Below are 16,347 nucleotides of genomic sequence, written 5' to 3' on the forward strand. Positions count from 1 at the left end.
TGTGTGAGACGTATATGTGTAACTTATGACAGCAAACTGTTTTTGTTATTACCATAAAAATGACTTTCTTTCATAGAGAACTTCATTCAAAGAAACTTTTTAAGTTAACTTTTTTTTATTGTAATGTCAATAATAGTGCACTGTAAGAAAAAAATCTGTAGAAAAATGGACACGGAATAGGTAATTTTCTGCCAGGACATTTTCTATTAAGTTTACAGACATTTTTAACCCTTAAACCCAACACAATACAATGCATTATTCAAAATGGGTGGAAAAATTCCTTTATTTACAACCCCAAATCAAGAAAAGTTGAGACATTTTGTAAAATGCAATAATTAATTGTGAAAAGCTTATAGGATATCCAAGTTAAACTCTTTTGAAACAGTCCACAATAATAGGTGAATTGGTAATAGGTGAGGGTAAAAGGAGCAAAGCAAAGACGGGTCATGACTCATCACTTTGTGCCAAATTTCATGAGAGGATTGTCAAACAATTAAAAAAATTACATTTCTCAATGCAAGATTGCAAAGTATAGGTCTTTCACCATCTACCATACATAATATGGTAACAAGATTCAGAGAAATCTCAGTCTGTGTGTAGGGCAAGGCAGGAAACCTCTGTTGAATGTGTGTGACCTTCAGATGACACTGCATGAGAAACCGTCACGGACCTTATGTAGCCCCGCCCCTTTTCAGCGCTGCGCTCGTTGTCTTTTGACTTCCGGTCTGTATTTTCACAGCGATTTTGCGTGTTTATTAATGAATGAGGTCTATAATACAGCCACATGGGCTCAGAAGTACTTTGGAAACCGTTGTCATTTAACACAGTCTGCTGCTGCATCAAGGAATGCCACTTGAATCTTTGTTATGCAAGGAGAAAACTATACATACCTTCTATGCAGAGATGCCACAGAGTTCTCTGGGCCAGAGCTTGTCTTATGGTCTAGAAGACAGTGGAAATGTGTGTTGTGGTCATGACCCCATGTTTAAGCTTGTTTTTGTGAAAAACGGACATTGAGTTCTCAGTCCCAAAGACGAAAGGGACCAACCAGACTTTTATCAGTGACAGGTGCAAAAGCAAACATCTGTCATGGTATAGGGGTGCATCAGTGCAAATGGCATGGGTGACTTGCATGTGTGTGAAGGTACCACTGACTATATTGGGATTGTAAAGAGACATTTAATGGCATCAATGGGAAGCAAGATAATGCCTCATTCAGGATGTGTTACAACAGAGTGGTTTCTTAGACACTCTACACCATAGAGTGCTTGACTGCCTGCAGTCCACATCTGTCTCCTATTGAGAATGTGTGGCCCATCATGAAAAGGAGAATAAGACAACGATGACCACAGACTGTTGAGCAGCTGTCTTGTATCAGGCGAGATTGGGCAAAAAATCCACACACAAAAAAATGTGTATCCTCAATTTCCAAACTGGAGTGTGTAGCAGCCATCCAAATCTAAATCTGTTCATATTTACAAAATATAATTAAGTTGTTCAGTGAAAACATTGGACATCTTTTCTTTGTACATTTGTCAGTTAAATAAAGTTGAAAGAGAATTAACAAATCACAGATTCTTGATAGCATTCACAGATTTTAAAGCATTTTGCAAAATGTGCCAACTTTTTTTTTTGATCTGAGGTTGGGCTTATTAACAAAGTTAACATTGGACCCTACTTTTATGGACTTTTTCTTTTTTTGAAGTAACACTACGATATTTTAGGTATTACCACCTGATGTATTATATGTATTATGCATACATAAAGGTGCATTGTGTCTTGTAAAGTTTCATAAAACTCATATCAATTGATAATCGGTCCTGACTCAATAATAAAATACCCATTCAAAATACAATTCTGAACATTTAATATGTAATAAAATATTTATAAAAAATAGAATCATTATTTTTTATTAATAAATATATTTGTCATAAATGTATTTAGAATAAATATATAATGACAAAATATCAGAACATATAATATACATTTAATATATATATATAACGTGAGCAAATAAATTCAAGTTTATGCGTGAGGCTTATTTATGATCACGTTTAATTTATTGATTGCAACATTTTATGATTTATTTATTTATTTGATTAGTATTGTCTGCTATATCTCTCCATAAAACTCTTTTTTTTTTTTTTTCAATGTAAAGAATAATGGTTTGAACACCAGTAATGAAACGTATCGAACTGTGACGTGTAAAGGCGCGTTTTAGCATGCGCTACTGTAGCACTTTTGATCCTCGCACGCCGCCGTAGTTCCTGACCGAGGTGAGAATGGCCGGCTGGATGTGGCTCCGGTGCCTTTTTGGGCCCAATCTGCAGCGGATCCACCGCTCACCGGACCAGACACGAGCCGACGGCAGAACGCCCCGCAGGGTACGACTCTTTCTTCCCCTTCAAACAGACCCGTAGCAATGAAACACTGCCGAGATCAGTCTTGCACGAATGTGCGGAAGTGCATTATCGTGTTGTTGGCGAAGTCCTAAATCCTAGAGAGCTGCCTATCTAGACAGCAGTTTGGGCACCATATGCATCATTTGATTCAAACGTTTGTATTATGCGCCAATGATGTCCTAAACAACTAGAACCCTAGATAGGCAGCTCACTCGGTTTTGAGACACATCGAGTGACGGAGAGCTGTTTGCTAACTGAATTGAGCTTAACGTTAGCTCTAATGGTCGACTGACAGTGACAGATCATTCAAACCAACTGTCACGAGGAGCGCAACCATATCAACACTATCACTGTTGATTGATTGCGTTTCATCGTGTTTCTGTTTAGTTTATCAGACGTTAGCTATTGGCATGGCATCGTACTTACTTGCATTAATAATTGATTAATATTGTGTTCACCATCTCATATCTTACCCTCGTCTTCACAGAAACTCTAATTAATACTGCATGCATGAAAGCAATACGTTACAATCTACCTATTCAAAATGATCCCGACTTTTCATTGGCTCACCTTAAAAAATAAAATAATGTAAGAAGCTTTTTTAATCTTTATTTATTACGACTATGGTGGCTAAACCTTGTATAGATTGACTGATATTGTTTTTTGTAACTGATAATTTTCATGTAATGTTATTTTGTCCATAATTGTTGATAAACACGTGTTTTTAATTATTATTATTTTAACTTACTGTTTTATTTCTGTCTTGAGGCACAATAATAAATAGCCTAATCATTAGACAACAACAATAAAACCAAATATTCATTCTGAATATTTCAGTAATAATAATAGTGTTGTTGTCGTTGTTTTGAAATATAAATGGTAACAAAGTTTGAAAATGAAAAAAATGACTGTAAGCATCAAATATTGTCTCACTTCAGAATGAAAGCTTTTACATGAAAAATAATGTATGTAAAGAATAAGTTGTTTATGAAAGGAACACTTTCCTCCTGAAGGGTAGAAAATGAGAATATCAGTCAAATATATCCATCAAGCATATTATGAGTCAGTCTCTAATACCAAGTGACCGTGTTTTAATGTTGTAAAATATCTGTGGTATTTTTATGTGCTAAACACTATGGTCACCATAGCAAACTTTTGTAAAGATACTCATAATAACTGGCATGTCTTTATCTTCTGCAGGGGTGGAATTATCAGCCCAGAGGTTTGGAGAAGCACACGGACAGCATCCTCGGCTGGGTATGACTTCAGTGATGTTTCATGCATTTTTTCTCTACAGTTTGTGTAGTGACCAAGTGTTATCAATGTATTTATCCTTGTCAAAAGCAAAACAAAAACAAAAATCCACAAGTTTTGTAATGTGAAATTGAATCACTATCATATGTTGTCCTTCAGGCCTCAGTGCTGTGGTCTCTGTCATACTACAGTTCTCCACTGCTCCTCTGCTATCTCTACAGGAAAGGTAAAACACAAATACAGCGTCATACAATGGCAAACCACTTTTATTTTGATGGTCTCCTTTAGATATTCTGTTGACTATAACATTGCACCTACATGTCAACTAACTCTCATTAGAGTATTAGTTGAGTATTAGTAGACTTTTAGGGTTAGGGTTAGTAGAATAAATTGACATGTACTTGCAAGGTTACTCATATTCAGTAGAATGTCTGTTGGGGAGCATCAAAATAAGTGTTAGCAGATATTAAGCAGACAGTCTACTAATACTCTAGTAAGTTGACTTGTAGTTGCAAAATTACTTATAGCCAACATATAAAATTATTAAATATAAAATATAAATATAATATTATCCAATACAAAATATAAAAAGTGTTTTTATTCATGCTCCAATATTCTTGTCAAAGCTTTTCCCGGTTCTTGTTTCCCTATTGTGAATATAATATGCACAGTATAGTGCAGATCTTAATGTTATTACACGAGCAGGTGTTGATTGGTTCAGTCTTAACGTTACTCTCAGTCGGTGTAATCATATCAAATGAGTCACGGGCTAATGCTCTGACAGCAGTGCTGTATGTATTTTTAGCCTGGTTCATTCATAAGAGCTTTCAGTGATGTTGTTCTGCTAAGCAGACCTGAGGAGTTCTGATGTTCGGGTTGTGTATGAGCTATGCTGTAGTTTATAAACCGAACAAGTTCTTTGCTGACTCACTACACTAGCCGTATTTTACATCATGGCCAAGCCAAGGTAGGATCTTGTTTAGTTAATATTCAAATAGCTGAATCAGAGATGTTATAATGGTGTGATATATACAGTATGAAGTACTGAATACATTTAATTACTGTATTTTAATGTTGTATCCAGTATGATGTAGTTATGTTATTGTGGTTGTTCAGTATCATTTGGATATTGTGCCGTTAAAGGAGTGGATTGTGGTTGGAGATCATGTTGCTGTCTTGCAAAAGAGAGTCTGGGCCTTACAGAGATGTGGTTAATGGCATTTTCTAATAATTGTGTAATTAAATGACAAGGAAATGCTACTAATACATTGATAGTACATTGTAATGTACATTGTAATTTTTATAAATGACAGATTATATCTGCAGATTAGTGTAATACGTTATTGACCACAAATAAAAAGAGTCAACGATTTCTGCTGTCTCTGGTGAACTGTAGTTCAGATTTTTGCGCACCCTGCTAAAAATACACCATACCGTTCAAAATGTTGAGGTCAGGAAGAATTTTTTTTATTTATTCAGCATTAAATTGATCAGAAGTGACAGTGAAGACATTTGTTTCAATAGATTTCTATTTCAAATAAATGCTATTCTTTTGTACTTTGCATTCAGCAAACAATCCTGTATCATAAGTAAAATCCAAATTTAGTCTTAAGGAATTATTTTATTTTAGTATTATTTTAACATCAGTGTAAACCACGGGGTTTAGGGTTTCAGGTAGGCCTACATTGTTTATTTTACAACAGAAACTGACAAATCTAATTTAAAAATAAACACTGCTTAGTTATCATTGTATGAATTAAATATATACTCATTCTTATTAAAGCTACAAAAGTTATTCAGCCAAGAGCAGCGAGTGATTTTCTCTTTGTCTTTTGTTCATGACCCGTTATTGCAAGCGGTTGCGATATGCATATTGCGATGTATTTGCGACATTTCGATAATTTCTATATATTGTGCAGCCATAGAAGCTGGCATGGCGTTAAGAAAGAAAGAAAGAAAGAAAGTAAAAGAAATGTTTCTTGAGCAACAAATCATCATATTAGAATGATTTCTGAAGGATCATGTGACACTGAAGACTAGAGCAATGATGCTGAAAATCCAGCTTTGCCATCACAGGAATAAAGTACATTTTAAAATACATTTAAACAGAAAACACTTATTTTAAATAGCAGTAATATTTCACAATATTACAGTTTTTACTGTATTTTTAATCAAATAAATGTGCTTTGGTGAGTATGTAACATGTAAACATGTAAAAGGTGACATTCTCGTTCACATCTGACCATCCTTGCTGTGCCCTGAATAATATTGTTTTCTAAATGGTGTCACACTGAACAATTGTAATATCAAGCATTAATATTGTGATGAGTTATTGTGGGCTATTAATAATGCCATCTCTTCTAGGGTACATCTGCAGCAGTAAGCTGGTTCCTCTCAGTCAGTATGTTGGCACAGCGCTGGTCTGTCTGCTGGGAGTAGCCTGTCTGAGAGGTGACACTATATTTGACCTTGTTTATTAGTAATGTTTGTCTGCTTAATGACTCCACACTGTTGTAAAATAACATTTAATACAGGGATAAGTTTAACGTTATTGTGTTTGTTGTTAGGGTGGGGGCGCTGGAGAAACCCAGAGTACATTCAGTTCTTCAGCATACTGGAGGAGACCAGGAAGAACCACACACCTAGCAACAAGGTGACACAGTAGCAGTGTCATAGGAACATTCCCATGGAGCTTTGCTTTAATGAACACATTAAATTGATGTTGATTATGTCCCCTACAGAAAAAACTGGCATGCTTTGACTTCGACTTCAAAAACTGGCCTGTGGATTTCAGCTGGAAAGAAGTTAGTAGTCCGTAAGTAAAGCCTGTCTTTCTCTCACCAAAAAAGAGGAATATCCATCCCCGACCGCAGCTCGATTTTTACAGCAGAAGCAAATGTTATCATCTCAGAATAGAGAAGTTTATATTTATAATTTACTTATAAATACAGACTCATAGTCATGACTTGAAGCAATGTGTCATCCCTTAAAAATGATCACATAGCACTTGTAATAATTTTATGTGAACTGCTGGATAATTTTCATGTCTACTTTTGTTGGGTACCTGGACACTGGAATAACGGGAAACAAGGAAGCAGACAATGCCTCAAAAGAAGCACTATCAGCAGGCCTCAACAATGGATCTTAAACCTAATATAAATTCCTATATTAATAACAAATGGCAAACAGAGTGGGATCAATACAACATGAACAAAATGAGTCCCAAAGTTGGGAGGAGAGGTTTATATCATTTTTTAAATCTATGGGTCCAGATTGTTTATACCCGTTGCCAAATAGGTCATTCCAGGAAGACTCAAGTTTTTAATATTGGAAATAGATTCACCAGCATGATCTTTTTGTCAAAATCCTTTATCCCTAAAGCCTGTTTTATGAGATTGTTCTGGTTTTAACCCTGTTAGAAACCCTTTTTTATTTACAAAGTTAAACTCAATATAGAGTTTTTAGTAAAAGTAGAATTTTGATATGGTTTACCATACATTTTTCTTGCCACGAAAATAATTAAAGGGCACCTATTGTGCCCCTTTTCACAAGATGTAAAATAAGTCTCTGATGTCCCCAGAGTGTGTATGTGAAGTTTTAGCTCAAAATACCCAACAGATCATTTTTTACAGCATGTTTCAATTGTCATTTTTTAGGGCTCAGAAAAACGCACCGTTTTAGTGTGTATCCCTTTAAATGCAAATTAACTGCTGCTGCACGGCCCAGGGGGCGGAGCCTCACGAGCTCACGCTAAGAGCCAGGACAATCTCATCTGATAATATCAAAACAGAAACTCTCAGTAGTGGTGTTCATTTCGACTCAGAGTCGGACAATAATGCCCACATAGACAGAGAATATATGCTGTATGGAGATAGAACAGGAATAATTTAGTTTAATTACGGTTATTTGTCATCTGCTTTTATCCACTATTAATACAAGCCTGCTGTAGCAAACCCCGTCCGAATGATGACCAAAATATACTGATGAGTTCAATTAAGTTTAAGTATTCTATTCTAGAATATAGAATTCTAATATAGAATTCAATCTAGTTTAAGTATTTAAGTATTCTACCTCACACAAAAGATGAAGCCTTAGTTTTACTCCAGAAAATCACTGTAAGAGCCGAATAAACACAGTATATAAGTGCGCATTAAAGTCTTATCCATAAACTCTCTCTCTCTCTCTCTCTCTCTCTCTCTCTCTCCCTTTCATTATCATGGAACATACACAGCGAAATACACAAAACACTCGTTAGAACTAACAGTAAACAAATATATACACACCTTTTCAGTGGGTGCTTAATCAACTGGTAAACTCTATATCCACGACTGGATGAGCTGTCATAAAGTGCGCACTCTCACTTTAATTTTTGCCGTGATTAGTAACGTTAGGCCTGTCGCTCCAGAGACTGTAAGCTGGATCACGAACAGTACAGATCCATCCTCGAGTAACAACGAGAGTAAATGAAGACTGCTAAGGTCATTCTTACATCCAACAACAAAACACCTCAATCGCTTAGGAGACATTCTTGTCTACAGTTGCTCCAGCGTGGAAACAATGGCGGACTGTGTCCAGCTCACTCAGGGCGGGTCTAGGCTCAAACTGCAGTGTCCACCAACAGTCGTGGGAGGGGCCTGTGCAAAGTGACGTCACATTAGGCTTGGGCGGTATTCGAATTTTGATACCGTCAAACCTCCTCCCTATTTTACCGGGGTATACGGTATTACCGTGACTAATTAAAAATTATGACATAATGGGCTCAGACGGCGTCACCAAACTGTTGGCTTGTGCCTACACCGTTCAGAAACTGAATGCCAGATCGGGCAAAAATAAAAATAAAAAATCAAGCCCAACCCGTGCACGTTGTGTCTGAGTCCGGCCGACGGCATTAACTGTTATTATGAGCCCGAGCCCACCATTATTCTACATAATATCTGTGTGCGTGCAACAAGCAAGAAGTGCCTTTGTAATCCGGTGACGCGTGTCCATTGATTTTTATTAATAAAACTTTTCTGCAAAGATGGAAGTTGACGATCGCCATCTCTGTAGTGAACGCGCCTATAGAGAGAAATGCACATCATTACACAATCAGAGAGTGGCCTTTTTCTTTTCGCTTTGAATTGTTTCGTTTAAAGAAATTGACGATCGGCATCTCCGTAGTGAACGTTATAGAGAGAAATGCACATCATGGATTACAGAGAGTACGTTAGGCTAGTCTATTTATTTTCGTTTTGAATGGTTTCGTTTAATGAAATTGATGATCGCATCTCTGTATGAACGCGCCTAGAGAGAAATGCACATCATGGATTACTTAGCCTAATCAGTGAGTAGCCTATTTCTTTCGTTTTTAATTGTTTCGTTTAAATAAATTTCAAGCTTTATTTATATATATTTGTCATGTCTGTGAGGCATAGCCTACAATGAGTTTCGGTTAATTTATGAGATTTCAATGCAAGTGACCGCGGCATGCCCATCATGTCATGATTATCCAGGCACTTGGTTGATGAAAAATTTATTAAAATTAAGAAACAATATATACAAAACGAAATTCGTTTTAAAGAGGCCTTTTACAAAACGAAATTTATTGAAGTGGATCGTCTGACTCCCTATGCATCCCATCTTATTTGTGCCGTTCACTTTTCATAATCAACAAAGATGGAAGAAATAACATAATATTTTAACAAATACGAAACTTAATGCGCTTATTTAATGAACTCGAGAACAAAATGCATCCTGGCAGTAGTGAGTGGGCGGTTGTTTCGGAGATGCGACATTAGGTTAGAGGTGTTTACATCTCTTGAATTTACCGCCTCTCCCTTCTCATTCGGTTGGAACCAGAAATATTGCCAAACTGCAACCACACATAAGCATTTTTTAAGCAATAAATAAATTATATATATTATAGGCTATATAAGTGCCGGTAATGACGGTATTGAAACTGATACCGGTGCTATTTTAAGATCCCGCGGTATCCGATATTACCGTAATACCGCCCAACCCTACGTCACATTGCCCCGAATCTGAGAACAGCTCGTTCTGAGACAGTGCTTATGATTTATGGGGATTTAAAAAAAAAAGCACTTGGTGGATTTTTATCATTATAGGGTGGTTGTGTACACACACTGCCAACACACATTTATGTTCAAACACCATGTAAAAGTGAATTTTGCATAATAGGTGCCCTTTAAAAAACAAACTAACAATGCTCAGTCTTTCAGTTTTAGAGGAGTTTGCTTTAATTGGGTGTCATTGGCTAACTCTGAGATAACGCTAACATGTTTCTAATGTATCCGCACTTCCTCTGTCTGCAGGAAGCTGTCTAAAGGCGGCGTGTCTCTGCTGCGTCCTGAGCCGAAACACAGAGGAGCAGCAGATGGTGTGCTGAGTTCAGTTCGCACGCTGCCTTGCCACATCTTAAGGTAACAAGCATGTGATAACACATTTACACACTTGCAGGGATATACTTCATTGTTAGGGTTGTACAAATACAAAGATTTAGATGAGGTTTGGTAACTGGTGACCTCTATTCCATATTCATCAGCAGTCATGCCACATGTTTGAGTCTGTGTGTGTTTTGTGTAGTTATCTGATAGCTCACTCTTTCGGGCGGAGGATGCTGTACCCGGGGTCAGTGGGTCTGCTTCAGAAGGCCATGAGGCCCATGTTACAGCAGGGTCAGGCCAGACTCGTAGAAGAGGTAACACCGAAAGATAGCTACAAACACATACTGGAACACAGGTCATTTAAAAGACCTCAGGAAAACTTCTCACATTTTACTAAGTGACAAGTTAAATTCTACACATTCCTAAGGTCATGAAAAACCTGGACATATCATGGATAAAAAAAAAGAAAATAATTTATTATAATTTTAATTAGCAATAAAAAATGGAATTAGCAATACAAAATAATTAAATCAAAATAATTAAATTATTTATATATATATATATATATATATATATCCAAAACCGATAATATGTTCAGTCAGTAAGAAAGAAGTCTTTTATGCACAAGGCTACATTTATTTGAACAAAATACAGTAAAAACAGTAATATTGTGAAAAATTATTACAATGTAAAAAATGTTTTTTATTATTTTAATACATTTTAAAAAAGTCATTTATTCGTGTGATAGTAAGCTTAATTACGTCAGTCTTCAGTGTCACATGATCCTTCAGAAATCATTCTAATATGCTGATTTGGTGCTCAAGAAGCATTTCTTATTATTATAAATGTCGAAAACAGTTGTGCTGCTTAATATTTTTGTGGAAACTGAGATGCAGTTTTTCAGGATTTTTTGATGAATCGAAAGAACAGCATTTATTTGAAATTAAAATATTTTGATCGACTTTTGTATGGTATGTGTATCCGAGAAATGATATGGAAATTTGTTGATTAAATGTGTGGGATTCCTGAATAAAGGTCATAACCCCATCTCTGCCCTGTTGTGTTCAGTATGACGGTCAGCGGAACAAACTGGTGGCTTGTGATGGGAATGAGATTGACACCATGTTCGTGGATCGGAGGACAGATGGAGGACCAGCCGGAAAAACACTGGTAAGAATCTGAATAGTGTAAATAAAGTAAATTTGCCATTACAAGCTTCAGAGAAAGAAAGTAGTATAGTTACATAATGACATATTACCTCAAGCCACTTCCCAATGCTGATATGATTATCACAGGTGATCTGCTGTGAGGGAAACGCAGGATTCTATGAGGTCGGCTGCATGAATACGCCACTGGACGGTAAATGTGTTTACCTCAGTGTGTCTGTGTTGTATTCTCAACATTCATGCACTAGATGGATGTGAAACTGTTTCCTCTGTTGTGTTAATAGGTGGATACTCAGTGTTGGGCTGGAATCACCCAGGGTTTGGCGGCAGTACAGTAAGTGAACATCACGCCATCTGTTCCTCACGCTGACCTTGTCATAACAGCACACAGCTAATGTGGTGTACACTAAATACATGTTTTATCTAAAAACCTGTGTACTTTTTTTTTCAGGGAGTTCCATTCCCTCAAAACGAGGCCAATGCGATGGACGTCGTCATTCAGTTTGCCGTTCACAAACTGGGCTTCCAGTTGAGTGACATTATCGTGTACGCCTGGTCAATAGGGGGCTTCACAGGTAACCCATCACAGATCAGACAACAGACAAAATGATTCATTTGTTTTACTGTAATTCTTAATGTCTTGCTCTATTTTAGCCAGTTGGGCTGTGATGTCATACCCAGAGATCCGAGCTCTGGTTCTAGATGCCTCATTTGATGACCTTTTACCCCTTGCGCTGAAGGTCATGCCAGAAAGCTGGAGTGAGTGTTGTACTCTCTTCATCTCTACTCATCTCTAAAGAGAAACCCGAACAATTCACTGATCAATCCGTTTGTTTCCATTTCCTCAGGACCGTTGGTCACCCATACGGTGAGGCAGTACATGAACCTGAACAATGCCGAACAGCTTTGCAAGTTAGTCGTCTTTGTTTTTAACTATTAAAGTCGTTATGAAATGAAAGTCGCAACAGTCTTTTCAGTTGATGTATATCCGAGTGAAACGGCTTCTCGAATAAGAACAAAAATAGGGCGGGACTTGATTTTCTCCATCAGGAATTGAGTGGATCATTGGATGGTTGTGGTTTGCTAGTGATGTCATGTGAGTGACAGGTTGTCCCGCCCTCACATCACTAAACACATCATCAGAGAATAGAAGTCATTGCAAGAGGAGGGGAAGTTATTTTGATTAAAGATCACGAGGGCACATGAATTAAAAAATAATGTGCACAAGAGAAGTCCTTTATAATAAACTGCAATATTTTCCTAAAACAATAAGCATGGTCCATTTTGATTTCATGGTGACTTTAAATAAATCACGTAAGCTTTACAGCCTGAGCTCCATTTAGAATCAGAATCAGAATCAGAATCAGAAAGAGCTTTATTGCCAAGTATGCTTGCGCATACGAGGAATTTGTCTTGGTGACAGTATTTAAATACTTTGGCTCTCATTTCAGGTACCAGGGTCCAGTGTTATTGATCAGAAGAACCAAAGATGAAATCATCACTACCACGTGAGTTATCCAGGACTCAAATAAACACATTCTCGCTTGCGGAGGCAAACGTGATCTTGACGTGGCCGTATTGTGTTTTGATACAGGGGTCCAGAAGACATCATGTCCAACAGAGGGAATGACCTGTTACTCAAACTTCTCCAGTACAGGTCAGACACCATTCACACAAGCAGCTTAATCTGACTCCGCTCCTTCAGTTGCTTTCATCTCTCGGTCTCTCCGTCCCTCAGGTATCCTAAGGTCATGACAGATGATGCGATCAGAGCCGTCAGGCAGTGGCTCGCAGCAGGGACACAGGTTGAAGGAGGTGTGTTTTTATAGTTGTAAATTCATTTTCATTAATATTATAAGTTTTTTTTTTTTTTTGGAATAACGGCATTTTTTTTATTAATTTTTTCTTACATTATTTTATAATTTTATTCAGTTGACAGTTCAGTTGTTTATATTCATGGTTACGTTTTACAGTAATGGTAATGGTGGATAGAAAACAGGTAGTGTACGTTTAATGGGATGGTTCACCCAAAAATGAAAATTCTGTCATTTACTCACCCTCAAGTTGTTCCTGCTGAACACAAAAGAAGATATTTTGAAGAATGTCAGTAACCAAACAGTTGATGGACCCTATTTTTCTTTTTCTTTCCATACTATGGAAGTCAATGGGGTCCAACTGTTTGGTTACCCATATTCTTCATAATATCTTTTTGTGTTCAGCAGAAGAAAGACATTCATACAGGTTTGGAACAACTTGAGGGTGAGTAAATGATGACAGATTTTTCATTTTTGGTTGAACTATCCTTTATTAGAAACCAAATATTTTCCAGATAATATTTTTCATGCACTTTAATATATTTTTATTTTGTACAGTATCAATTTGGTCTAAAATAGTCCCTTGCAAGTGAATAATCATTTTGGGGTCAGTGGCATCAGAAAGTTTGAAAACATCTTGATTAGAATACTGGCCATTACACCTTATATGTAAAGAATTGTCAGTATCAGTCCCAATTTCTAGGGTTCTTTCCGTGTTTCCTCTGTTTTATTTGGCTGTATTAAGCAGAATGTCACTTTTACCCTGTTCCTCAGAATCTGTGTACACCGGCTATGAGGTGGATGATGATTGGTGCTTGTCTGTGCTGCAGTCCTATCAGACAGACCGAGAGACCCTGTTCCCCTGGAGCGTTGGTACGTGCTTCAGATTCATACACAGTAGCCATGCTCACTTCCAACTTAAAGGGTTAGTTCACCCAAAATTGAAAATTCTGTCAGTAGTTACTCACCCTTATGTTGTTCCAACCCCGTAAGACTTTCGTTCATCTTTGGAACACAAATTAAAATATTTTTGATGAAATCTGAGAGCTGGCTCACTCCTTCATAGGCTGCTAGGCAATAGGGGTTATGCGGAACATACTTCCGGGTTCTACAAAACGGGTATAACTACTTCCGGTCGTCAGCTACTGAGGTAAACACAGCGTAGGAATGGCGACCTTTTATAGCCGGTGTTTACAGGAGCTACCCATTCTATCCATTTCAGATGTACATCGTATTGCCAAACGGACGTCCAGAGCCCCGAGTACTCCGTTAGATAAAGGATTTAAGTTTTTACGCCTCCTCATTTATTCATGATTATGAAGGTATGTAAGTTAGTATATGTAGCTTTTGCTAATGGCACCCGATGTAGAGTTAGCTAACTATCAGTAAGTTAGTTTAGACTTGTATGCTATCAGTAGTTTAACCTTTTATATTTGCTTGCAGACGATTAAAACAATCAAATGAAGACTGCATTTTATTTTTTTATAAAAAATTTTTTTTCTGATACTTAAGCATTCGTGACATTTTAATTAAAACAGAAATAAGAGTTGTATTCTAAAAAAGCGAAAAATAAGTTACCTCAGAGATCAACTACCGCTGTAGATGCGTACTTAAGTGCAAAGTACGTTGGGCGTTCCGCATAACCCCTATTTCATTCTGCCGGCCCAGAAAAGTTAGTAAAGACATCGTTAAAATAGTCCAAGTGACTACAGTGGCTCAACCTTAAGTTTATCTAGCGACGAGAATACTTTATGTGCGCAAAAACAAAACAAAAATAACGAGTTTATTCAACTATTCATTTTCTTCTGTGTGGGCGTTCACGAGAGCGCCACAACGCGTGCGCGAGAACTGAGAAGATGACGCAGATGGGTCTCGATGTAGTGTTAAAATGGTTCTAAAGTGTGCATTTACTGGATGTCCGAATCGTGAGAAACCAACGAGAAAACGTAAAAGTGCTTTATCAATGCCGCAAAATGAATGGCTTACCTTTCACACTTTCCCATCAAATGATCGTAAGTGTAATTTTCTCAATGAAATTGCCTAGCAGCCTATGAAGGAGTGAGCCTGCTCTCAGATTTCATCAAAAACATTATAATTTGTGTTCCAAAGATGAACGAAAGTCTTACGGGGTTGGAACAACATGAGGGTGAGTAACTACTGACAGAGTTTTTGGGTGAACTAACCCTTTAAATGGGGTGGTGTGCTAGAAACGAGGACATTCAGCAGTGATGTCCATTACTATGGCTACAGTTTCTGCTTAAAACAATACTGACATTTGACTGTCGGCGATCTGATCTTCTGTTTTAGGTGAAGACATGACACTCGAGGGCAGAAGACAGCTTGCTCTATTCTTGGTATGTAACAAAAATGTCAGAGTATACACCTTGTTTTACTGTATTGTAGTATTTTGTAGCTACCCATATTCTTGCACATCGGAGTGCAATAAGCTCTTAAATGCTTCTTTTTTTTTTTAAATACTTCATTATCACAGTTCAAACCATAATTGCTGTCTTTATAGTGTTTAAGCTATTAAGGGCTTTTGAGTAAGTTTTTGTTTTAATTAACTGGTCATTTCTTTCTCTCTCTCTCAGGCACGAAAGTATATGCGAAATTTTGATACCACACACTGCACTCCACTCCCCATTTCTGAGTTCAGGCCTCCCTGGAGACTAGAGAGCCAATGAGAAGGACAGGAAGAGAGCGCTGGAGGCCAGAGGTCAATGGGAATCACATACCAGTACATTGGAGTCAGTTCTGTGGGACAGCAGGAGGGCGCTTAGAACTAGTCATTCATCTAAATGTGACAGGGTTACTCGTTTTTTTTTCGTTCACATGGTCTGACAGAGCCGTTTTTAAACTATTGGTTGTGCCATGCCTCCATCGCAGTGGGCATTTAACATGAAAATGAGGGTTGGAAATGTGTCGACACTCAGGCTTGTCGTCATCGCCTGGACGTTTGTTTCTTTTGAGAGACTCAGTGATGGGACTCAAAGATCTCTTGCCTCTTTCTCAGTCTGTTTTTATTTTTATCCTCTATTTCGTGGAGCACTGTAATTATGAACAAATCGTATCGTTAAATGTCCTGAATGTTATATTGTATGAATATTAAATAAAAACAGGGGATACTCTTTTTTTTGTGGTTGGATTTCTCTAAGTCTTCAAACACGTGATTATTTGTTTCACACAAAATAAAAGTTTGTTATTGTACTTGAAATGGTATGATTGTATGTTTCTTTAAAATGTAAACATGAGAATATATAGTTTGAGATTTTATATTCAAGTATAAATTAATTTATATAGCATATATATATATACACATTTTTAAAAC

At 37.2% G+C, this 16,347-nt stretch overlaps 1 protein-coding gene across 1 annotated transcript; it reads left to right on the forward strand.

Annotated features, from left to right (window-relative positions):
• Window positions 1-2,227: 2,227 nt before the first annotated feature.
• abhd16a (abhydrolase domain containing 16A, phospholipase) lies at window positions 2,228-16,151 on the forward strand. Its single transcript, XM_084435600.1, has 20 exons — window positions 2,228-2,384; window positions 3,603-3,659; window positions 3,816-3,882; window positions 6,021-6,107; window positions 6,224-6,309; window positions 6,398-6,471; window positions 9,968-10,075; window positions 10,239-10,353; window positions 11,108-11,209; window positions 11,335-11,398; window positions 11,490-11,539; window positions 11,657-11,780; window positions 11,860-11,964; window positions 12,054-12,117; window positions 12,657-12,713; window positions 12,800-12,862; window positions 12,944-13,020; window positions 13,794-13,892; window positions 15,327-15,373; window positions 15,611-16,151. Exons 1-20 carry the CDS (start codon window positions 2,283-2,285, stop codon window positions 15,701-15,703), a joined length of 1,641 nt encoding a protein of 546 aa, XP_084291726.1. The 5' UTR covers window positions 2,228-2,282; the 3' UTR covers window positions 15,704-16,151.
• The last annotated feature ends 196 nt before the right edge of the window (window positions 16,152-16,347 follow it).

Source organism: Rutilus rutilus (genome assembly GCF_951802725.1).
Source record: "Rutilus rutilus genome assembly, chromosome: 17".
NCBI classification, from domain to species: domain Eukaryota; kingdom Metazoa; phylum Chordata; class Actinopteri; order Cypriniformes; family Leuciscidae; genus Rutilus; species Rutilus rutilus.

Excerpts from the sequence above, each read along its gene's own strand:
- abhd16a (XM_084435600.1), top strand. The coding sequence starts at position 2,283 with ATGGCCGGCTGGATGTGGCTCCGGTGCCTTTTTGGGCCCAATCTGCAG. Across the intron at positions 6,472-9,967 it reads TGGAAAGAAGTTAGTAGTCC|GAAGCTGTCTAAAGGCGGCG; the intron begins GTAAGTAAAGCC and ends CTCTGTCTGCAG. Across the intron at positions 11,210-11,334 it reads GACCAGCCGGAAAAACACTG|GTGATCTGCTGTGAGGGAAA; the intron begins GTAAGAATCTGA and ends TGATTATCACAG.